The sequence below is a fragment of the Rosa rugosa genome, chromosome 5 (assembly GCF_958449725.1).
Source record: "Rosa rugosa chromosome 5, drRosRugo1.1, whole genome shotgun sequence".
Taxonomy (NCBI): domain Eukaryota; kingdom Viridiplantae; phylum Streptophyta; class Magnoliopsida; order Rosales; family Rosaceae; genus Rosa; species Rosa rugosa.
Window position 1 is genome coordinate 11,312,836 of NC_084824.1, and position 24,308 is coordinate 11,337,143.

The window sequence follows — 24,308 nt, forward strand, 5'->3', positions numbered from 1 at the left end:
GGAAATAAAAAATAAGATTTGACTGGAAATTGACTCCCTCATAAAGCCTGAATAGAATTACCTAGTCAGGGGTGGTATTCTATTTCCATTTCCCACTGTCAAATGCAAAATTACATTAATTATCCCTCTAAAAATTTATATTCCCCACCAATATTCCTTATAAATTGCTGTACTTTAATTAGTAAAAGGGCGTTATTGAAAATTATAATTTCATATTCCATTCTTATGACTTACCAAACACTACAATAGAAATGAAAAATTAATTCCAAAATTTAATTTCTAGTAATATTCCAAACACTCACATGGAAATACCAAAACATATTCCATTCCATATCCATCTGGAAAGGAAAATAAATCCTTTTCCAATTTTGACATTCCTGCGAACCAAACGGGGCCTAAATGGAAACAAACATATTTTCTCGTTGCTTTCCTATAGTTTTCAAACAACAGAATTGAAAGTTAGTGTGAAGTTTATTTTCCTTTCTCATAGAAAATACAAAATTGATTTCTTTTCCGTGAACCGAACGAGATGTTGTTACCGTTAGTATTTTTACCTAAAATGACCTCGATAATCGATATATCATTACCATTTACTCTCTATCTCAATAAATAAATAAAGAAACAATAAGGCCTCGTTTGGTTCACGGAAGGGAAATCAATTCCCTTGTCTTTCCAGTGGGGAAGGGAAACTAAAGTTCCTGTCAGGTTTCCTTTCCTGTGTTTGGTAAAGCAGGGAAAGCATCCAGGAAAGACCATTTGATTTCCCTTCCATTGTTTGGTTGGTGAAGGAAAGGAAAGTAAAAATATAGCTATGTTTCAATAATACCCTTGTATTTTAAAATAAAAACAACATCATAACAATTCAAAAGTACACCAATTTTTCAACAAGAGAAGGAATTTGCTGCCATGTGAAGATCCAAAACAACAATCTGGAATGGATTTTCAGAACTGCCAAGGGTACTCAAGCAATCAAACCTCAAAGAAACAGTACTGCCTTGACAGCCAAGCTTCTGGAGCAGTTTAGTGGTCGTAGTCCTGTTTACATTATCATCATCTACTACTACAACCCGGAGTCCTCTGAACTCTGAGTTGGAATCTGGTTGCTCCAATAGACTTCCAGCGACATACATAGCTCTCCCTAAAGAATGAAGGATTTGAAACCTGAGAACAAGTGTCATGCTTTCTGCAAGATTGATTGGGTTCATGGACATCCATATATTGCCTTGCATCATCTGCAGAAAATTTGTCACAAAAGATTCATAAGTTGCCAACTTATTGAGATGATATATTCTGTTCATACATTGTATTCTCACATCAATTCAAATTCCATAAATAAGGCACACAGAGAACAGAGTACTGGACAGATGGGGACAAACTTAACAAGTTGAAAGAAAAAGGGGGGTATTCATCAGACAAAGATGCAAGCTGAAGGGGCTAATGTTCATATTTTCAGAAACCTTTCTGAAATTTGTTGTAGAAAGATATGATGCAATATGTTTTCCAACAGCTTCAAATGCAAAGAGCATACTGATTTATAAAATGAAATGCTTATTATACATAATAAATAAATAACATCACCAATATGAGCATATCGTCAATTACTAGCTCCTATGATTCTAATAAACATCAATTAACTGGTAAACTGTAAATTTGAGCAAAGAACAAGCAGATAACTTAGCAAGACAATTAAATTATGGACAACGTAAATGTATAAACTAGAGTACCAATAGCATATAACTTAGCAAGACAAACCAATAACACTAACATACATTAATATGCAATACACTTGTGCAAAGAACAAGCAGATAATCAGTTATGCATGTTACACGTTCATATTTGTATATTTGATTTGATTTGTTTAAGGGGGGAAAAAACAAGCAGTATAATCTGGATATTGCCTGTCAAATCCATTTTCATTTTCGACTGTGATTTTAGTTTTCTAAGTATCTCATAGATTATGATTAACCAAATACATTGCAGGTTGTTAAAAACAATCAGTAATTTGGTCCTATCCCAAATACAAAATAAATCCAAAAATCAAAAGGCACTCTTCTTGTTTCTACCTAGTAATTGCTTCCAAGAGTTCTTTATAACATCATAGTCACACACTAAATCAAGAATTAAAGAAAAAGGCATAACATAGCCTGCAACTAACTAAGTTCCAGCAAAAGAAAACTGCTTGAAATTAGCAAAGAACAGGTACAAAATTAGACTTGTTATACATACTCATCTGACATATTCATGATTCATATTTATATAATTGATTTGCTCCAAACATATAGACGAATTAAATACATTTCATTTTTGTCTCATAACATTTCATCTTATATATGTATGATTAGCTCCAAATTGATGAATCATTTTTGCTGCTATGATTATAAGACAATTGGTGAAAAGAAAGCTGTAATCAGACATTTTCACTTCAATTAAATTCTTATGATCGAATGAACATATATTTGTTGTTAGTTTATGTGTGCAGCTAATTTGCAAAATTAATCCGGCTCAATCCTATGGAGTTCTGGGTCATGAAATTTTACTTGTTTCCCCAAACATTATTAGCTTTGTGAATGAGATCGAGTTGAGAGGACTGGAGGTGGTTGAAGATTGATTATTGGCTTCGTGATGGTTCATGCTTAAACAATAGTTTGGGGTCCTCATCAACTGATAAGTTTCTGGAATTTATATTGAGGCCCATGCATCCTTCACAAAGTAAAACCCAGCCACAAGTTGTACAGAAATAGAGAGATCAAAAAGCCCCAAACTTTTTCCTTTCAATTAATTCCAAACTTTCAATAGAACAACATCATAGACAATTACGGCACAACCCAAATGCAAGAAGCTAAATTTCACTCAATTTCAAACATACCCACACGATTCCAATCAATTCTCAATTCACACACAGATAGAAACACACCAAATGAGTCCAATTGTATTATGAACAAGATTAGAGAGCTGAGGCCTGACCTTTGATCACTTGGGAGAGATAAGGCTGATTGTGGAAGAAGAGTGAATCGAATGAAAGCTGAAGAAGAAGAAGAAGAAGAAGTAACAAATCATATATCAATCAGAAAAAGACATAGGTAATGAATTTATATATCATACATACCTGATTTAATGAAAGCTGTTGTGTGAGACGGATGAGAACAGATGAATTCTTTGTGAGTGAAGATGATCCAATTCGTCTCCCTTGATATAGAGCTTTTGGAATGTGTCAGTGTGACTTTGTAAGTGATGAAAAAGGCGCGAAACAGACGCGCTAATGAGGCATGACTTTGGAACTGATGAAAGAGGCATAGATTGCGAGGAGATTCAATGGGTAAATTTGGTAATTGTATATTTGAGCAGGGTTATTATTGTCCAAAATTATAGTCATAAATGCTGGGAAAGAAGAGGGGAAAATCAATCTCATGGGTCTTCAGTGGAATGACCTTCCCCCCAATTTTCCCCTCTGTCAGGAAAGTGCTTCCAGATTTTGTGGTTACCAAATAAAGGAAAGGAGACTTTCCTTTCCTGATGCCTCAAATCTAGGGCTGGGCATTTTAGCCTGAATGCCCGAAAGACCGGCCCGACCCGTCACAACCAGGCCCGTACGGTCCGGGCCCTAAAATTTTTTCACGCGAAACGGTTCGGTCCGGGCCTGAAGTAGATAAAGACGGTCCGGGCCCGGGCCTTGTGTTTTCAGAAAAATAAAGCCCGTCAGGCCCGTATATACCATTATTAGGTATTTATTGATTATTTTATTCTTTCCACGCGTCCTTATACTTCTCTCGACGTGTCACATACTCTCTCCTTCAGACGAAGTCCTTCTCCTTCTTCTAAAAAAAAGTACTCTCTCCTTCTCCAGTTTTTTCTTCTTCTTCTTCCTCCTCTTTACTTCTTCGGATCTTCCTCTTCTGCTAGACGAGAGACGACCTCGCCATCTAATCCTCACATTCGCTCTTCTTCAAGACCCTCCAATCTCAAGGCTTCGACCTCGATTTGAAGCTCGTCGGCGATCCCAAGATCGGGTTACAGAGATATGGCCAGTACACCTATGACGCCTCGATTTCAAGCTCGCCGACGATTGCAAGATCGGGTTTTTGCAGAAGATACGGACCTAATTCTCAAATCTGTAGTTTCTCTCTGAAATTTCAGATTCCGATCACCACCCAAATTCAAGATTTGAGGTCTGTAACTGGTGGCTTTGATTTCTTTGTAACTGGTGGCTTTGATTCAACGGATGGATGATTGCTTTTACTGATTGTTTGATGCATGTTTTGATTTTGAATCTTGGTGTAGTTTATGTTGAAATCTGGTGGAAGTAATTTTATATTCTTGGTGTACTGAGAAATTCTTTAATACCGTAAGAATTTTGACTCTGATAACGTTTTGATTCATACTAGGGAAATGGTGGCCATTATTTACAGAAACAAGAAACAGGGGAAAGTGGGTTCAGCACGGAAGTACAAGCATAGCTGTGTTTCTGGGTATCAACGCATGATTTGTACATATCCAGAAGAAGAAGACGAATAAGAAGAAGAAGGAAAAGGAAAGCGAGAAGAAACAATGGTGAGATAGGATGGGATCTTTGGCCGTCTAGAAACAATGACGGAGACCCAGTTTTTCAAAGTCTGATAAGGATTGCATTGACAAGTATGTGTCTGCTCCCTAAAAGACAGAAAAAGTAATTTCCCTTTCCAGTCCTTGATCAATATTCAATATTCCGATCCTGACTTGGACCTACCTAAAGAAGGGGATCCATGGTTTCAGTTTGAGTTACAATTCCTCAATTCCTCATAGAATCAGTAGAGATATTGCAGTACCGTAAATTCTTGTTCTTGGTTTTCTTGATTGAAGAAGGTGCCTTTGAAGTGAATTGCATAAAACAAGTATTTGGGCCCGAAAGCCCGGCCCGAAATGAAATGGGCCGGTCCCTGTTGATTGCAAAACGGGCTTTGGGCCCGAACAGTAAAAAACGGGCCGATCTCGGGCCCAGCAAAATTTTAGTTTAACCCGACCCGTGCCCAGCCCTACTCAAATCCATGAACCAAACATGACCTAAGTTCTGTATGATCGCATCCTAGACTCCAATGTACCGTTGCAAACATCATGATTCAAAAAACGGTTTTCAGGTTTAAACATTTTACTATTTCATGAAAATCAGTGACCAATCAGAAAATACCACGTCATTCACAAACCGTTACATCAAAGCTGAGTGGTCAAACCATAATTGGCTCACAGAACTGGCGGGGGACCACATCGGCTGTATCCACACGTGTCACACCAACCCCGACCGAATTTTCACAGCTGAGCAGCATATGGGAATCAAATTTGCTCACCATGGGGTTAATGGTGGTGATACCACCAGCCAATCAAAATCTGCCATGTATGTTACCTCATAACCATAGGTTAACTATGGTTAACCTTTAATAATATAAAACTAATTTCCAGATTATTCATTAAATAATCACACACTAAACCTTTTTGTCTTCTACTTGCTCTGACTTTTCTTTTTCTGCTACCAATGTCTTCTACGGTTCTACCATCATCTTCTTTATTTCTTTTTTCTCCAGTCCACTCTCCTCTCACAGACGTTAAGTTCTTCATCTTCTTTTTTTTTTTTTTTTTGGCTGATTGGTTCTTCATCTTCTGCATAACCTAGAATTGAAAACGGTAAGCTACTATGCTCTCCACCTATATTTTGTTTTATTTGTACTTGTCTTTACACTGTAGCACTTTCTTTCTCTCAACCTTTCTATCCGCCTGAACCTGTTTTATCCAGAAAAATTGATAATCATTTATTCAAAAAAAGAAAAGAAAAAGTGATGATCATTTGATTGTTTTTGGAAATAAACGTAATCCATAAACGTATTGACATAATTGTTTTAGTTAGATTGACAGAGTGCATAGTAATTGGGACACAAGCCTACACCACCAAATTCATGGAAAATAAAGACGATGAATCTTGTTATCAGCATTGTAGTAACACTGAGAATGAGCAAAGAGGATGTGAAGATGATGCAATTGATGGTGAGACTAATGAGGAACCTGAATATGATACTCAAGAGGCCAGTAGCGATACTCAAGTGCCCAGTGATGATGAACACGTGGATTCTGGTTTAGAAGGTTTATGTATCTTGGATGGTAAGAAGCAAGCAGGAGGTGAGAATATCCCAGTTCTTGGTATGAGTTTTGAAAGTGATCAAGATGCATATGACTATTATAATTCATATGCTAGAGTTGTTGGGTTTAGCGTGCGAAGGCTGAGAAGCAACAAATATAAGCATACTAATGTGACATGGAAAAGAGAATTTTGTTGCTCTTGTGAAGGATTCTATACAAAAAAGAACACTCCAGAGAAGAAAAGAGAAGAAAGAAGATTCGGATGTAAGGCAATGCTTCAGATCAAACTAAATGAAGATGGGAAATTTGTTGTCACAAAGTTTGAAGCTGAGCATACCCATGATCTTGTTCCTGAATCAAGTTCACATGTCTTAAGGTCACAAAGAACCATAGAACCTTCTCAAGGTGGTTTGATGAATCAAATGCACTTTGCAGGGTTCAAACCATCACAGATCTTTTCATACCTGACCGTCGAAGCAGGAGGACCGGAAAATCTAAATTTCCTTCAGACCGATTGCAATAACTTCATTCAAAGAAGGCGGGCAAAGTTTTTGAAAAAAGGTGATGCTCAATGTTTGCTTGATTACTTTAAGAAGAAGCAAATGGAGGATAAGTCATTTTTTTATGCAATTCGAACAAACATTGACAATGAAATATGTGGTTGTTTTTTTTGTGATGGAAAATCAAGGAGTGATTATGCTATATTTGGTGATGCGGTTGTCTTTGATACAACCTTCAAAACCAACAAGTACGACATGGTTTGTGCTCCAATTGTTGGAGTTAATCATCATGGTCAAACAATTCTATTTGGCTGTGGGTTATTAGATGGGGAGACCACAGATGCATGCAAATGGTTCTTTGATGTTTTCCTACAAGCTATGGGAGGAAAAAAACCAAAGACAATATTTACAGATCAAGCTGCATCGATTGCTAGTGCAATTAGGGAAGTACTACCTAATTCTCACCATCGTCTTTGTTTGTGGCACATATATCAAAATGCTGCAAAACACTTGAGTCAAGTCTTTACGAAGTTCTCCACATTTTCACAAGCTTTCAAAAGTTGCATATATGATCCAGAGAGTGTTGAAGAGTTTGAATCAAGTTGGAAAGATCTACTTGATTATTATGATTTGAAAGAAAATGAGTGGCTAAAAGACTTGTATAACTTGCGTGAGAAGTGGGCACAAATTTATGGCCGATGCAACTTTTGTGCAGGTATGACCATTTTTGTTTGGTTAAATTATTTTTGATCCTTTTCTTTTTTTTATAATGTAGATCAAGCCTTCTGGGGTTCTTGCTTCTATGTAGTTGTTTATCACATTATGTTTATTAACTATGAGTCAATTAATATATATATACGTATTCAAAGGTTAGGCACTAGACATATATGGACCACAACAAACTTTATTGTACTCTAAGTCTAGCAAATCAATACTTATATAACAAGCTCTTAAGATCCATAAGAAGATGACCTGAGAATGTAATAATGGTTGGCTTAAATAATTAAATTTTGTGGCATTTACTTGGTCTTTTTTCTTTCTTTTTTAGTCTTTTTTGTTGAGACAGTAATGCATATATCAGCTTTATTGTAGGTATGACAACAACTCAGAGAAGTGAAAGTATAAACAAGACTTTGAAAAAGTTCTTTTATAAGAACCTTATTCTTTGTGAGTGGGTGGTACACTATGAGCGTGCTTTAGTTGATCGAAGAGAAAAGGAGAGGCTCGCGGAAGTTGCAACTACGCAAAGAAAGCGAAAACTTCTGTCTAATTGGAAAGTGGAGGTTGAAGCAACAAAGATGTACACAAAAGCGAGTTTCAATTGTTTTCAAGAAGAGTTTCGAAAATGTTTGGACTTGGTACTGGAATTAGAGAGTGATGACGGGAGAATAGAAACATATGTGGTTCAAAGACCAGGGAATCCAAACTTGAGAAGGTCAGTCATCTATTCCCCTTCAAATCAGTCAGTTAATTGTAGTTGTAAGAGATTTCAGTTTGAAGGGATTCTTTGTGCACATGCATTAAAATTATTCCGTGAGTTAGGCTTGTCAACATTACCATCCAAGTACTACTTAAAAAGATGGAGACGAGATGCTAGACAAGGAGTTGATCTTGAATGTTATGGGGAAGCAAATTTTAGTGATCGGAGCGCATCTTCTGCACTCCAATATAGTCACTTGTCTCATATAGCACAAAGAATTGTAGCAAAAGGTGCAAAGGATAAGCAATCATCCACCTTGGTGGAGTCTAAATTGCTGGAGTTGGAGGCAGAATTGGATGGCAATTTATCCATTGGACAAGAACATGAAACAAATGGTGATATAGATTCAGACGATCAAGTGAATGAAAATAATGCAAATCTGGTTTTGCGTGATCCAAAAGTTAAGAGGCGTAGAAGGAGTGGCAAAGGTAAGAGAAATAATCCTTATGGAATCTAAGAAGCAATCAAAAACGAGATCTTCATCAGTGCGGCAAGAACAAGAGGATGGTCCAGTACCCCTTAAAGAACAAAATGTCTCTGTATCAAAGAAAAGGAAAGCTCCATCTAAAAGAAAAGGTTAGTAGAAAATGCTATGTGTATTGTTTATCTTGCATTATTTGTTTATCTATACAGTATCTAACCATTGTAATATATAGATTCTCAGGAACCCAGCTCATATGAACATGAGAAGACTGGCCCTTCAAAATCATATGAACATGTTCAGGTTATTTTTGTCATTTATGAAATCTATAGCTCATATTTTGTGAAAGTTGAAATAATCTTATATTACTGTGTATATAATGTATAGGGATCAATTAGATTGGTTAATCAAAATCAATCAAATATGCCCTTCATACATCCTGGATTTCCAACAACTTTTGGTGCTCAAGGCATTCCCTCGCATTATCCTTATGGATTTCCACCAACAACTTCTAGTGTACAAGCAATGCCTAATCAATCACATGACATTCCCTCGAATTATCCTTATGGATTTCCACCAACAACTTCTATTGTTCATGCAATTCCAAGTCAATCACTTGGTTACCAACCTATTCGTCCAATGTTTGATTATTCACTTATGTATTCACAGGTTTGCTCTCTTGTATGTATCTATTATTTTATTTTTTTAGATTTGTTTATCTAAATAATAACTATTACTTATGGAAAAAAATTGATAGGCTATCATCCAACCAAGACCTCAAGGACCAGCTCACCAACTGAATTTTCCAGATCCATCGACATCTTAAGCACCAATATTGCAGCTAGCTAGAATTGAAAAGAAAAGAAGTTTTGAAGCCATTTTATGAGTAGCTGGTCTGTTTTTTTTATTTGTAGTCTGTCTATTGCTTCTATCAAACTATTAAAGTGATAGAGGAATTTATGTAGAAGTGAATGTACATTCAACTTGGATGTTTTCTTAATTTCATTTATCAAGCTACCTATTTCATTTTGATCTGGCAAGTTATCATTTTTGATGAATAATAATTGAAAAGAACAAATGTTGTTTTTATGTTAGTCTTGTGAGGCTTTTTGTAGAAAAACCAAAAAAGTAAATCAAGAAGATGAAGACATATATGGGAGTGGACTGGAGAAAAAAGAAATAAAGAAGATGATGGTAGAAGACGTTGGTAGCAGAAAAAGAAAAGTCAGAGCAAGTAGAAGACAAAAAGGTTTAGTGTGTGATTATTTAATGAATAATCTGGAAATTAGTTTTATATTATTAAGGGTTAACTATAGTTAACCTATGGTTATGAGGTAACATACATGGCAGATTTTGATTGGTTGGTGGTATCACCACCATTAACCCCATGGTGAGCAAATTTGATTCCCAGCATATGCCAACTAACACCAACGTCTAGTGGGGAATATTATATTATATTCGGGAAATAAAATATGGCTGACTGTGAACCACGCTCCTCCGGCTTACGTAGCAGTTTAGCACTTCCCTCACGATCAGCATTCTCCTAGAGGTCAAAACCGCCTCCAGATTCCGCCACGTGTCCACATTGTCCCGCTCGTCATAAAATCTATCCGTTAGCCCTACTCTCTCTTTCTCTCTCCCTCTCCCCCTGCAACTTCAACGCAAGAGGAGGAGGAAGAAGAAGAAGAAGAAAAGTAAAAATAAAGATAAAAACTGAAAAAAAAAAAAAAAAAAAAAAGATTGGAAATTTTTGGAAGAGGAAAAGGGAAATGGGGAAACTACTGTGTGATTCCACCACGGTCGCCGAGACATTCCAGACCTCCTCGCCCACCGTCGCCTGGCGGGACCCGCCGGCCAAGTCGACGCCGCTCCAGGAGGAGGAAGACCTGATCGAGGCCGTCGATCTCGTTGTTGACCAGTCAACGGCCGACGACGCGTGGGGCGCTGTCGTGGGCCTGGAGGAGCAGCAGCGGCGGCATCTCCAGCGGCTTCACGCCAAGGGCGTTCTCTGGAAGCATCCGGAGGCGGAGGCGGAGGACGGCGACTCCTCGGTCGTCTTCAGACTGTCGCACGGCGGAGAGGTGTCGTCCGACGGTAACTGCCTTTTCACGGCGTCGCACAAGGCGATGAAGGCGGCGCGTGAGGTCGACGCGCGGGAGTTGAGGAGGCGGACGGTGCGGAGGTTCTTGGAGGACTACGGATCTGCGAGCGCGGAGGAGAGGGACGTCATAAACGACGTCATTCGGCATCTCTACGCGCCTGATCTGAGGGCCGGGTGGGGGATACACGTCATTCAGGAGGTCAAGCTTCTGGCCAAGAAGGACGAGCGCGTGAGTCTTGACTCCGCCATTGAAGAGCTTCTTCAGCTCGGAATGCATAGGTAATATTTCCTTGGATCTATTTCTTTTATTGATTTGAAATCTAAATCTTTGTTGTTTACATTGTTGAATATGATGATAGTGTTCGTTAGCAATGCATAAAGTTTCAATCTTTGTTTAGTTCAATAGAAAAATCTAGAAATAAATGGGATCTTTCTTGAAATATAGATCTGAAGATTAAATTTGTTGTCCAAAGATTTGTATATTGGGCTTGCTTGATCTCTGTAGGGTGTATTAACTATTAAGATTGATTGGCATTGTATTTGTTGGTCTTAAATTTTAGGATGTTAGAAAAACTGGTTGTTGGACTGGATTGTCTTATTGATAGTGTTTGGTTTCTTTTGAGTGAAGGGAGCTGGCGGCAGAGTCTATTTACAAAGAGAGATGTATCTCAGTGAGTGATGGACCGAGTTGGGCCAAATACATGTTGATCTCTGGTTCCCTGGATGATGAATATGATATCATCACGTTGCAATACACGGAGGAAGGCTTATTAACAATCGATGAAAATAGAGAAGGTCATGCCGCGGCTTTTGGAGATGATATAGCAATCGAGTGTCTTGCAACAGAGTTTAAGCGAGAGATATATGTGGTAAGAAAATTTTCCACTTGGCTTAGATCTATTTTTTGTTTAGACTCTTTGAATCCATGATTTTGATTATTGGGAACTCATCTTCCATTGATCCCCTTCCTGGAAGATGTTGCATGTTTCCTTGGTTGTTATTTTTTCAGTAGAATCTGTTGGGTGTAATTGTACTTCCTACTTGATTGTTTACTTAGCTACATCGAGTAAGGGTTTAGTGTACTCAAATGTGTAGAAGGTTGTTGATGTTCAAGAGAGTTCGAATGGTGGATGAGGTTTCACAACCAGATTCATGGAGTAGTTTTCCATGTTGTCTAATGGTGAAATCTTATCACATTTCTTGCACTGAGCATGGCACTGTAGTGTCCTCTCTTTTATGTGGATAAAAAGATAGAGCTATTCTCAGTGCAAGTGTTGGTACAGTTTTATACCTACCTATGTCCATTTGATTAATTTGCCATTTAATTGCTTCATTGGGGAATTGGTACATTGATTGATTTCTGCACAGTTGAAAAGTTTTGAGCTTGTACTAGACTATCCATCATTTTGTTAAGGTTTCTTGCCTGGATTCACAATTACAGGTTCAAGCACATGGATCAGATGCTATGGTCGATGAGGAAAATTGTGTTTTCTTCCTTCCACACCGACCAAGGACTCGGATTTGTGAACCACCCTTCTTTCTTTTCATGAAAGGAACAGGTAAGAAACAAAGTTCTTGTCCTCTGGAAATATACATGCCAGGCATTTGTGGATTTCTTCATTTTTTCTCTTAGACTACATTTCTGAACAGTTCCTCATACAGGTTGGTGTGGTGCTGGTGCTGATCACTATGAACCCCTGATTGCCCATCCCTTGTCCTTTGTTTGCCAGGAGAAGGTGGCTATGGTTCTCTGAGGGCACCTATCCTGCAGTTTTGTGGCTTTAGAGAGATTGAGTAGAAGTAGTTGTTCTATTAATTTGTTCCATTAGTGCTTGGCATGCAATCTAATTCTCCTGACTCTTCTCTGAGTCACAAGGAGAATTCGATTATTGCAATAGCATTCATTTTTTGTTAGCTAGAATCGATCGATTATCCTTGACTCCAACTAGCAGGTTTTGGTTCCTGGTCCTGAGCAAACCCTATGGTACTCGTAATGTTTCTACCGGCTGTTTTTTTGTTTTTTCTGTTGTTGTCGTCGTCTTTGAGTTCTTGTCTTTGGAGGGTGCATATATTGCTAGGTGCTATTTCATCGAAGCTGCAATAGTGCCTTTCGGTTGTATCTTTAGCTGGAGTCTATCATCATTTTAATGAAAGTGACTTGTGCTCTCTCTTGGCTTGCCAAACTTCTGTGTTATAATTCATTCTGCGTTTTACAGATATTAAGAATTGAATGTTCCATTCTGTGAAGCCAAGTAAATTCTAGGTACTCGGAATTGTAATGATACCTGCAAGGCTGCAACAATGAAGACAGGGTCTGGAGGAAGTTCTTCATTGTTTGATTCCCAACTCTTCAAATCATTCAAAGTAGATCCATGCACAGCTCAAAGTTTCTTTTTCAATGTTAACCAACCTTTGGAGGGGCTGAACGCCTAGAGCCCCACGTTTAAAGAGTTCCTAATTTCTAAATCAAATTTGTTAACAATCATGTTGGTGATATAAAAATGATATCAAAAAGACACCTCCCAACTCCTATGGCTTTTTGTTAAAGAGATGCTGAAGTAGGTGTAATACTAAAAAGGTGTAGCATATCACGTTTCAAATTTTCCCATCACCATTTGTTTATCTGAATTGGTTAATATTCTAGAGTTCGAAAATAGGACGTTGCTTTATAGAATGAATCTTTTCAGAACAATAATTACACACACACACACACAATGCTTCTCGGTTACGGACGTCCGCAAATTTCAAAATCTGCGGATTTGCAACGTCAGCCGTTGGATCTGCTTAAATGAAGCTCTACGACCATGATTAAAACAAGAAGGCATGGGTCATATGGGTTGGAGATTAAAATGGATCCGACCCTGCAAAGGTTTGAGTTGAATCTCGATTCTTCTCAAGTTGTCTTCAGTCCTTCAAGCCCACCCCAACTCCCAGTTCTTCAGTTACTTCAAGGTTGCTGCGTACTGAAGAGCTTCACTCCTTCAATCCTTCAAGCCCACCCAGAGTCCCGACCAAGCAACCAGGTGACCACGATCGTCGAGCAAGGAGCAAGGTGCTGCATTCCTTTCTCTTCTTCTCTCAGAGTCTTAGAGATCGAAGGCTCCTTCTCTTCTACTCTTCTTCTTCTTTGGGGCAATCAATTGAATGTAGTGTAAGTAAGATTCAATTTTGTTGTATTTATTCAATTCAATTTGGGGAAATTTTTAGGGTTAAGAATTGATGTTGATTTCAATTTCGTGGGTGTTGATTTAGGGTCTGGAACATGCTCTCTTGCTTACAATTTATTGTGGGTTTCTCCTTCTCTTTCCTCCAATTCGATGTGAGCAACTGACTCAACTGAGGACTGAGCCACTGAGGAACAATGGTTTCGAATTTATTGGTATGGTTTTAGTTTAATTTTCTTATTGGACAACAGATTTATCTTGTCATGTTCAGCCAGTTCAGCTGTCTGACTGTTCAAATTCTGATCATACAGAATGAGTATTGAAATAATTTATAAAGAATTTATATAGTCACTGTAAGATTGTTGGAATTTGGCATCAGCCGCATCACATGGATTCAACTGATATCACAGGAACAGACTAAAGTATAGCATGCCTATTTTGCGTCTTGTATTGTTTAAGTACACTCCCAAGTAACTTGAGAGGGTTTTGATTGAGATTTATTGTTTCAATATGGCAGGTTGTCTTGCTCTGTTCCTGTGTACTGGCATTCTTCCTGAATTACTGTATATTTCTTAATACGACACTAAATTCAGCACTAACGCAGACAATTTGCGGTAACTTGAAGGTTTGTATCCACTAAATTTCTGCATCTCCGGGATGTATTACAACATAGTTTAGCAGCCTGTGTGCAATGTTTTGTTAATTGATCTATTAGTTCTTTATTTGGGCTCTTATATTTTCTGGTTATTATACTGGTATAGGATTTCTTTACCATTGGACTTGGCTGGGTGATATTTGGTGGCCTTCCATTTGATATTGTAAGTGTCAACCGGTTCTCATCCTGACAGTGAAACAATACTGTTAGAAGAAAAGCGTTTGCTTCTTTTTTATGAATGGAAACTGATATATTTCTTTGTATGTGCAGTTGAATGTCATTGGGCAATGTCTCGGTTTTCTTGGTTCTGGATTGTACGCATACAATAAGCTCATAGGGAAGTAGCATAATCAATGGATGGCTAGTTTTCTCCATTGAAGATGATTAGTTGCTGCCTTTGCCCCTGTTCCCGCTCCAATTTTGGGTTTGTGATTATGGATCTTAGAAGGGAGAGGCGACTGTTAAAGATAGGAGATTTCTGCTCAGTGGATACACAACTATTAACTGGAAACAAAGCCTGCTTCTTTGGCCTTGTAGTTATTCTTCTACAGGATAGGTATTAGATTAGAAACAGTGATGGCAATTTAGTGTTAGCAGCTGCTTGCTGATCTAATTTGTTAGACTTGACATTGTATATGATGATTCTCTCTCTTCCAATGTTTCCAGACACATTATATGCTCAAATTTTGAAGAGATGAAGTTTTGGATAAAAGTATATTAACCACAGATTATCGCTTCATATATAGCAAGAACTGTTTTTCCTGCGAAACTAAAACACACCGGCCTTGGGCATTTGTCGGTGAGCTACGTATCACCTGTGGTTTAAGCCCCCAGTTGGCCAGTTGCAGAGTCTGAAAACAACTGTTTAATTTCATTGAGTGTCAAAATTCTTGGATGCAATGACTTTAATCGTTGCACTTCCGAAAATGAATGCATTGTGTAGTCTTACAAATTTCCTGTTAAATCATCTGCCACGCTCCATATTTTTGTAAAAAGATAATAAATTAAAAAATAATTAACGATAAACTGTTAGCGATCGAATAATATTTCTTATCTATAATGTTTGGTGAGGTATAAGTTCGAACCCTCTCTGCTCTAAAAATTAGAAGCCAGCTAGTACAATGCTTCGGACGGTAGACAAGTCACCAAGCCAGTATGATTCTCTTGTAATTGGTATAGTGCAAACTTCTTAATATATTATTAATCAAGCTGCTGAGGAAAACATTTGCGAAGCAGCCCGTCCCACTGTATAAAACAGAGCAGTACCTCCCATAAAGCAAAACAGAGCAGCTTAGCGAAACAGATCCATTTTAATCTCCAACCCGTATGACCTTAAACAGATCCATCTTGATAATAGTTATTCTTTCTGCCAAAAGAATGAATTGAGAAAGAGAGGATTTAGAGTGACAATTACACAAAAACAAATCAAACTAAAAGCCATACCAATAAGAAAATTAAACTAAAACCATACCAATAAATTCGAAACCATTGTTCCTTAGTGGCTCAGTCCTCAGTTGAGTCAGTTGCTCACATCGAATTGGAGGAAAGAGAAGGAGAAACCCACAATAAATTGTAAGCAAGAGAGCATGTTCCAGACCCTAAATCAACACCCACGAAATTGAAATCAACATCAATTCTTAACCCTAAAAATTTCCCCAAATTGAATTGAATAAATACAACAAAATTGAATCTTACTTACACTACATTCAATTGATTGCCCCAAAGAAGAAGAGTAGAAGAGAAGGAGCCTTTGATCTCTAAGACTCTGAGAGAAGAAGAGAAAGGAATGCAGCACCTTGCTCCTTGCTCGACGATCGTGGTCACCTGGTCGCCTGGTCGGGACTCTGGGTGGGCTTGAAGGATTGAAGGAGTGAAGCTCTTCAGTACGCAGCAACCTTGAAGTAACTGAAGAACTGGGAGTTGGGGTGGGCTTGAAGGACTGAAGAAACGGACGAAGTTGTGCTAAAGAAGACAACTTGAGAAGAATCGAGATTCAACTCAAACCTTTGCAGGGTCGGATCCATTTTAATCTCCAACCCGTATGACCCATGCCTTCTTGTTTTAATCATGGCCGTAGAGCTTCATTTAAGCAGATCCAACGGCTGACGTTGCAAATCCGCAGATTTTGAAATTTGCGGACGTCCGTAACCGAGAAGCATTGTATATATATATATATACTCATGCGATAGAGACTATTATCTTAAAACTTTAAATTCACAAATTAGAGACTTATGTCACTAGATCAAATGATACTGAGCTGGTTAATTCTTCGCATCAACATTAACAAATAAATTTGATAAATGAAGGATATTATAGTAATTTTATAGTTTATTTATTAAATTTAATTTCTCTATTTTCAACTTCTTGTAAAGTTGCTCTCATAAACTTGCCCTTTGAAAGGTCTCACTGAGTCACTATAAGTAACCACAATTAAGTGCCTTCGCGAGTAGAGCAACCCATTTTTTTGGACAAAAAGAGTTCCTAATTTCTAAATCAAATTTGTTCAACATGATTGTTGTGATATACAAATGATATCAAAAAGACACCTCCCAACTCCTATGGCTTTTTGTTAAAGAGATGTGTTGAAGTAGGTGTAATACTAAAAAGGTGTAGCATATCACGTTTCAAATTTTCCCATCACCGTTTGTTTATCTGAATTGGTTAATATTCTAGAGTTCAAAAATAGGACGTTGCTTTATACAATGAATCTTTTCAGAACAATAATTATATATATATATATATATATAAGGTTCTGAAGAGGACGTCTGCAACCCAGAAAAAGTGCGGACGTCCCTCCTCCGGGCTCGATCAAGCTTCGACAGCGGCGTTTCTGTTGCCGGACAGAACCAGGCCACGATGTGGAGCAGTTCAGAAGCAGCTGGACTCGTCGACGAAGGGTTCGAAGTGGAGCTCGATGAGCTTCCATGGTTTCCGGCGAGCTCGCCGCGCATCGTTGAGAATCCAATCAGCTGAGCCTTCGCCTGGATGGTGACGCCGTCTGGGATGTCCAGGGGGTCGTCCGGCAACTGCAGCACAGCCGTCGCCACCTTCTTGACGCCGGAGGAGGGACGTTCGCACTTTTTCTGGGTTGCGGACGTCCTCTTCATAACCTTCCCCTATTTATATATATATATATATATATATATATATATATATATATATATATAGACACACACACACACACACGTCCTCTTCATAACCTTCCCCTATATATATATATATATAATTATGTAATCACAATTACAATCGTGGAACTGGAGAAAAGTTTCCTGACTATCAACATGAGTTGAGATTAACCCAAGTATGGTTAACATAAAAATTGAGAGCAAGGCAAACGGTAAAACGTACGAATCGGTTGTTTCTTTACAAAATTGAAATGCACTTCTTAGAAAGATCAAGAAGGGAGAAAAAAAAACTATACGATTACATGTCTACATGCTGATAAGACTGTTTTAGTCCAAAAAAAATGGGTTGCTCTACTCGCGAAGCCACTTAATTGTGGTTACTTATAGTGACTCAGTGAGACCTTTCAGAGGGCAAGTTTATGAGAGCAACTTTACAAGAAGTTGAAAATAGAGAAATTAAATTTAGGGGCCGTGACCACTTACCCAATTTTTGGCCAAAAATTGCCCACTTACTCCACCAAGAGTTTTTTAACCCCATTTACCCAATCTAACAGTGTTTGACAGTATTGCCCTATTTTAATTAACAAATTACACTCATATCTCTCTCTCCTCCCCCTCATCGATTTCTCTCTCTCTCTTTCTCTCTCTTTCTCTAACCTCGTCTCAAGCTCTCTTTCTTTCTCTCTCTCTGAGCCACCACGCCCACCACTCCACCGTCGATGTCGGCCTCCACCGCCGCCGCTCTGTCCCACCGTCGGACCACCAGAGGATGACGCCATCTAACTCCACTATCCCAACCCCTCTGGGCTTCGCCGGTTTTGTTCGTCAGATGTCCGGGAAGCTCTCCACACCGGAATCGGGTCTGGGCTTTGCCGGTTTTGTTCGTCAGATGTCCGGGAAGCTCCACGCCGGAATCGGGTCTGGGCTTCGCTTGCAGGTCTCGAACGACGTCAAAACTGTGGTCTATTGGGGGGTAATAGACAGATTATTGCCCCCCACTAATTTCGGCCTACCCATTCTACACCAAAACAAAACCAAAATGAACATTCTAAAATAGTTAAGTGAAGGTTTCTGACTTCGTATGAAGACATTATTTGGGGGCAGTAATGTGTCTACTGCCTCCCACTAAACCATTAAAACTTGCACCAGTTTCAAGGATTCACAGTGTATTGCACTTTATTACAAACAAAACCAAAATGATCTTTTTATAATCAACAAGAGATGATTACTGTCTCCTAAGAAAGACATTATTGGGTGGCACTAATGTGTCTACTGCCCCCAATAGACCATCAAACATTACACCGCTTCCTATGTTTCACAGATTATAGAAGTTATTCACACTCAAAACAACAGATAATGTCTAAAAACCCACATTATGAGGGTCAATATTATGTCTACTGCCCCCCACTAAACTGACACAAACTACACAATTTTTTTCATTTATCGACTACTGCAATTTAACACTACATTTACTTTGGAATAGCAGTTTCAGTCCGTCAATAAATAAAGCAGTCATCATTGGCCCCCAATACAAAGTCTACTGGGGGGCACTAATGTTACAACTTTTATGGTTATGACTGCACAATAGCAGATAGCAGTTTTCAGTCCCAGATAGTAGTTTTCAGTCCGTCGTCGATTCCTTCAGAAGGTCAAACCCGGCCTTGCCGAGCTTCTCAGCGACGAGGACCGTCAGCTTGGCGTCGAGCCTGGCAGCGGAGAGCACGACGACGAGTTTCGGCACGGCGATGGCAAGAGCCGGCGTCATGGGCGACCTGCTGGAGAGATGGAGGGAGGGAGAGAGAGATCCGACGTCGTCTGGAGAGAGAGAGAGAAATCGGTGAGGGGGGAGGACAGAGAAATCGGTGAGGGGGGAGAGGGCAAAAAAGTCCCAAAAATAAATAAAAAGAAGAAAAAAAGAATTAATTGGGTAAAAGGGAAATAAGCCCTTAGAGTGTTTTGGGTAAACGGGGTTAAAAAACAGTTAGTGGAGCAAGTGGGCAAATTTTAAGCTAAAATTGGGTAAATGAGCATTTAATTTAATAAATAAACTATAAAATTACTATAATATCCTTCATTTATCAAATTTATTTGTTAATGTTGATGCAAAGAATTAACCAGCTCAGTATCATTTGATCTAGTGACATAAGTCTCTAATTTGTGAATTTAAAGTTTTAAGATAATAGTCTCTATCGCATGAGCCTGACCTAGCATTCCCAAACCTAGGGTTTACTTTCTAGGTTTCTAGAAAGCAAGAATCGATCTACCATTTAACATGGACATACTTAGTTGGAATTGTAGGGGAATCTGCAACGACACAACAACGAGGACATTGAAGGATCTTATCTCCCAAAATCGAAGATCAGCTGTTTGTCAGACTTTCGTTCTTTGCAAACTGCGCTAGGGTTTCAACATGCCAAGGAAGTATTGAGTGATGGCCTATCCGGGGGTTTGGGCATGTTCTGGAATGACGATGTGAATATGCAGGAGCGTACTACGGTACTACCTCAGCGCACCATATTGATCTAGAAATTGGTGGAGGCCCTGGTGACCCTCGGTGGAGACTGACTGGTTTTTACGGCTATGCCCGGACAGTAGAAAGAGATCGTTCATGGCAGCTTTTGCGGGATTTGAGTGATCTGGACGCTCTTCCATGGTTGGTGATCGGGGATTTCAACGAAATCCTTAACAGTAGCGAGAAAATTGATGGGCCAGTCAGAGCAGAGAGCCAGATGAGAGGTTTTCGTGAGGCTCTAGGGTATGGAGATCTTCTTGACCTAGGGTATTATGGTTCCATGACTACTTGGTGGAATTCAGAAACGCAGCTGCGTTTAGACAGGGCAGTATGTACACCATCTTGGTGGGATATATTTGGACATTCCAGGCTGAGTCATTTGCCTCCCAGTGATTCTGATCACGTTCCCATCTTGTTGCAAGCTAGCACAAGACCTCTGGCAACTCGGCCCCGATTTCATCGGCTCAAGTTTGAGGCATACTGGCTGCAACATAAGGATTGTGATGGGATTGTGAAGGAAGCATGGGGCATGGATGTATCAGGGACTCCTATGTTTTATGTCACACAAAAATTGCGTATACGGGCATGTACTTAGATAAATGGCAGAAAGAGGTGTTCCGAGGTCGGCAGCAAAAAATGCTTGGGATACGGGCTAGATTGGAAGAGTTGATGGATGTGTCAATATCTGATGTGGTGCAGAATGAGAAGAAGGGTCTGATGGACCGTCTCCAAGTTTTGTTATCTCAAGAAGAAATGTTTTGGAGACAACGATCTAAGGTTACATGGCTCAAAGAAGGGGACAAGAACACTGGGTACTTTCATAGGAAAGCAGAAAATAGGAAGCGCAAAAACATGTTGCAGGGTTTATTTGATGAAGAAGGCAAATGGTGTGAGGACGATGTTGGGGTAGAGAGGGTTGTAACGTCTTAGTTTTCAAATATGTTTGCTGCCTCCGACATTGATTATAATGCTATGACAACAACTTTAGAGGCTATTCAACCTTGTGTTACTCAAGGCATGAATGAGCAATTGTGTGCTCCATACACTCAGGAAGAGGTAAGGTTGGCACTCTTCCAAATGTATCCTACTAAGTCTCCTGGTCCAGATGGAATGCCCCCCCCCCCCCTCCCCTTTTTCAACATTATTGGGAGACAATTGGTGAAGATGTTTTTGAGGCAGTTCAGAGTTTCTTACAATCTGGTCAGCTTCTTAGGGAGATTAATTTCACTCATATATGCCTTATTCCAAAGGTTAGTAATCCAGAACACATGTCTGATTTGAGGCCAATCGCGCTTTGTAATGTTATTTACAAGATTTGCTCAAAGGTTATTGCCAATAGGTTGAAAGTGATTTTGCCTACTTTGATTTCACCTTATCAAAGTGCTTTTGTGCCCGGAAGACTGATCATAGACAACATCTTAGTGGCTAATGAGATAGCTCACTTTGTGCACAACAAGAGAGAAGGTAGTGAGGGCTTTATGGCTTTGAAGCTAGACTTGAGTAAAGCTTATGATAGGATGGAGTGGATATTCCTCAGGAAAGTAATGGAAAGATTTGGATTTGCTAGTCATTGGGTTGAGATGGTGATGCAGTGTGTCAGTTCGGTGTGATATTCCTTTTTGGTGCGGGGGAAACCACGAGGTTATGTTACTCCAAGCAGAGGATTGAGGCAAGGGGATCCCTTGTCACCCTATTTGTTCCTCATTGGAGCGGAAGATTTTTCTGCTTTACTGCAGTAAAAACAAGTACTTGGCCTGTTACCAGGGATTGAGGTATGTGATAATGCTCCTTTGGTAAACCATTTGTTATTCGCGGATGATAGTATGATTTATGCTCATGCATCATTGGAAGCATGCTATGAACTACATGATGTGATTGAGACTTATGGGAGAGCTTCTGGCCAACATGTCAATTTTGATAAGAGTTCAGTTGTCTTTAGTAAGAATGTGCCGGATAGTATGCAGGAGGAGATTTCGGATTTGATGGGTGTGGCAGTGGTTGCATCACATGAACGGTATCTAGGGTTACCAACTTATGTGGGAAGAAAGAAAATGGCTATGTTTCAATACATTAAGGATAACTTGGCTAAGAAGTTATCCATTTGGCAAGGGAAGATGCTGAGTGGTGCTGGGAAAGATATCTTGATCCGGGTTGTGGCTCAAGCTCTACCTACATATGCAATGAGCGTATTCCAGTTGACAAATAATTTTTGTGAGGATTTAGAACAAATGTGTGCTAGATTTTGGTGGGGCAGTACACTTGACAAAAGGAAAATTCATTAGAAGACTTGGAATGCTTTGTGTAATCCGAAGGAAGAAGGCGGTTTAGGGTTTCGAAGTTTATCTAACTTTAATTCTGCAATGTTAGCCAAGCAAGCCTGGCGTGTGATCAATAATCCATTGTCTCTTATCGCCCGTATGTACAAGGCGAAATATTTTCCAGAGGATTCATTTTGGTCTGCAATCCCTCACACTTCTCCTTCATATTCTTGGAGGAGCATCTTCTCTACTAGAGAACTTTTACGAGATAGTTCTTGTTGGCAGATTGGGGATGGAATGGCTGTTAGTGTCTTTTCAGATGCTTGGGTACCAGAATTACCAAATGGAAGACCTAGTGAGAATGTTGTGGCATTGGTAGAAGTGCAAACTGTTAGTGACTTGATGTCTAGTATGGGTAGTTGGGATGTGACACTTATCAAACGTCTTTTTCCTCTAGCAAAGGCAGAGATGATAATTAGCATTCCATTGAGCAGGAGGATGGTCTCTGATAGAATGATTTGGAAGCTGGCAAGAGACGGTAAATTTTCAGTTAAAACTGCTTATCGTAAATCATTCTCTACTTCTTTGAATCGTAGCCCTTTTGAATTACCTGTGGGTGGTGATTTTTGGAAAAAGTTGTGGAACGTGAATATTCCAAGTTCAGCAAAAATTCATATATGGAGGGTTTGTCATGACATTATTCCTTCTCTTGAGAGACTAGCCTCAAGAAGAATTCAGTTGGAGTCACAATTGTGTTCCTTATGTGAAGTTAATTGTGAAACGACGTTACACTTATGTAGGGACTACCCTTTCTCTAAGCTAGTGATACAAAGCAATGAAGTGCTGAAACATGCTTGTTATAACCCTCAGGCAGAACAATTTGATTTGATTAAATGGTTGGAATTCTGTGCTAAGGAATTATCTTCGAAGAGTTTTGGAGATCTCATTTATCTTCTTTGGGGGATCTGGAAGAAGAGGAACAATAGAGTTTGGGAACAAAAGAAAAGTGAGGCTTGCGATGTGTTGATCAAAGCTATGTCAAGGCTGCAAGAATTCCAATTTCATAACTTGAAACGGACCAGTATTGCTGCTCGAAGTTACAGAGCAGAGAGGTGGGTTGCTCCTCCAATTGGTTTGCTTAAAATAGATGTTGATGGTGCTTTTAATCATGTAACCAGAAGGGGGGAGCAGGTTTTGTGATTTGTGATTCTCATGGGGTTATGCTTGCTGGTGGAAGTTGTCCTCTGAGTGGCTTGATATCTCCTGAGCATGCTGAGATTTTGGCTTGTAAAATGGCTGTAGAATTTGCTGTGGACCATGCCTATCTGCCGACAATACTGGAAACTGACGCTATGGAAGTACAACGTCAACTAAACTCCCATGCAGTTAGTAATACTTCTGCTTTGGGGCGTCTTTATGAAGACCTTGGACTTGTCTTGGAGTCACATATCAATCTGAGAGTGACTCATATTGGAAGGAAGGCAAATTTAGTGGCTCACCTATTAGCTGCACATGCTAGTACTCTTGTGCAGGCTTGTTTTTATTTTTCTACCCCTGTTTTTCTTCAAGCTGTAGTTGCAACTGAATTCTCTCATTTGTAAACTCTGTTAATTCAATAAAAGACTGACCTCATTCCCTAAAAAAAAAAAGTCTCAAATTTGTAAGTATGAGGTCGTGAGTCAGACTAATTGTTGATAAAAAAAAATAACAAAGTTAGGGAACACGAAGCCTCTTCTCTTTATATAAATATATATATATATATATATATATATATATATATATATATATATATATAGAGAGAGAGAGAGACAGAGAGAGAGAGAGAGAGAGAGAGAAAATTTCAGCCTACGTCCCTAAACTATACTGCCAAGGCCAATTTGATACCCAAATTCTCAAAAGTATCAATGTGATACCCAAAGACTTATATTGGCATCAATGTGATACTTCCGTCAAAAATATCTCACGACGCCGTCTGTTTGCTGACGTGGCA

General features: G+C 39.1%; 3 protein-coding genes and 1 long non-coding RNA gene across 5 annotated transcripts; 3 read left to right on the forward strand and 1 right to left on the reverse strand.

The window, feature by feature from the left end:
• Window positions 1–640: 640 nt before the first annotated feature.
• LOC133712379 (uncharacterized) lies at window positions 641–3,448 on the reverse strand. Its single transcript, XR_009847340.1, has 3 exons — window positions 3,107–3,448; window positions 2,965–3,022; window positions 641–1,232 (listed from the first exon to the last, which is right to left on the reverse strand). It is a non-coding gene; the product is annotated as an uncharacterized LOC133712379 (long non-coding RNA).
• Window positions 3,449–3,755: 307 nt separating this feature from the next.
• LOC133709540 (protein FAR1-RELATED SEQUENCE 5-like) lies at window positions 3,756–9,597 on the forward strand. Of its 2 annotated transcripts, XM_062135318.1 has the most exons (6): window positions 3,756–4,166; window positions 4,383–7,317; window positions 7,695–8,658; window positions 8,739–8,806; window positions 8,891–9,172; window positions 9,261–9,597. In XM_062135318.1, exons 2-3 carry the CDS (start codon window positions 5,922–5,924, stop codon window positions 8,537–8,539), a joined length of 2,241 nt encoding a protein of 746 aa, XP_061991302.1. In that variant the 5' UTR covers window positions 3,756–4,166; window positions 4,383–5,921; the 3' UTR covers window positions 8,540–8,658; window positions 8,739–8,806; window positions 8,891–9,172; window positions 9,261–9,597. The 2 variants fall into 2 exon arrangements, with proteins under 2 accessions (XP_061991302.1, XP_061991303.1); XM_062135319.1 differs by lacking the exons at window positions 8,739–8,806; window positions 8,891–9,172; window positions 9,261–9,597 and having other exon boundaries at window positions 3,757–4,166; window positions 7,695–8,037; window positions 8,145–8,332.
• Window positions 9,598–10,037: 440 nt separating this feature from the next.
• Window positions 10,038–12,772, forward strand: LOC133709541 (uncharacterized). Its single transcript, XM_062135320.1, has 4 exons — window positions 10,038–10,883; window positions 11,233–11,473; window positions 12,046–12,163; window positions 12,267–12,772. The coding sequence occupies exons 1-4, from the start codon at window positions 10,273–10,275 to the stop codon at window positions 12,356–12,358; spliced, it is 1,062 nt and encodes a 353-aa protein (XP_061991304.1). The 5' UTR covers window positions 10,038–10,272; the 3' UTR covers window positions 12,359–12,772.
• A 559-nt stretch (window positions 12,773–13,331) lies between these two features.
• On the forward strand, window positions 13,332–15,140 carry LOC133707813 (UDP-N-acetylglucosamine transporter UGNT1-like). Its single transcript, XM_062133295.1, has 5 exons — window positions 13,332–13,755; window positions 13,857–13,983; window positions 14,286–14,393; window positions 14,530–14,586; window positions 14,694–15,140. Exons 2-5 carry the CDS (start codon window positions 13,966–13,968, stop codon window positions 14,766–14,768), a joined length of 258 nt encoding a protein of 85 aa, XP_061989279.1. The 5' UTR covers window positions 13,332–13,755; window positions 13,857–13,965; the 3' UTR covers window positions 14,769–15,140.
• Window positions 15,141–24,308: the final 9,168 nt, after the last annotated feature.

Excerpts from the sequence above, each read along its gene's own strand:
- LOC133709540 (XM_062135318.1), top strand. The coding sequence starts at position 5,922 with ATGGAAAATAAAGACGATGAATCTTGTTATCAGCATTGTAGTAACACT. Across the intron at positions 7,318-7,694 it reads CCGATGCAACTTTTGTGCAG|GTATGACAACAACTCAGAGA; the intron begins GTATGACCATTT and ends GCTTTATTGTAG.
- LOC133709541 (XM_062135320.1), top strand. The coding sequence starts at position 10,273 with ATGGGGAAACTACTGTGTGATTCCACCACGGTCGCCGAGACATTCCAG. Across the intron at positions 11,474-12,045 it reads TTAAGCGAGAGATATATGTG|GTTCAAGCACATGGATCAGA; the intron begins GTAAGAAAATTT and ends TCACAATTACAG. Across the intron at positions 12,164-12,266 it reads TCTTTTCATGAAAGGAACAG|GTTGGTGTGGTGCTGGTGCT; the intron begins GTAAGAAACAAA and ends TTCCTCATACAG.
- LOC133707813 (XM_062133295.1), top strand. Across the intron at positions 14,394-14,529 it reads CAATTTGCGGTAACTTGAAG|GATTTCTTTACCATTGGACT; the intron begins GTTTGTATCCAC and ends ATACTGGTATAG. Across the intron at positions 14,587-14,693 it reads GTGGCCTTCCATTTGATATT|TTGAATGTCATTGGGCAATG; the intron begins GTAAGTGTCAAC and ends TTGTATGTGCAG.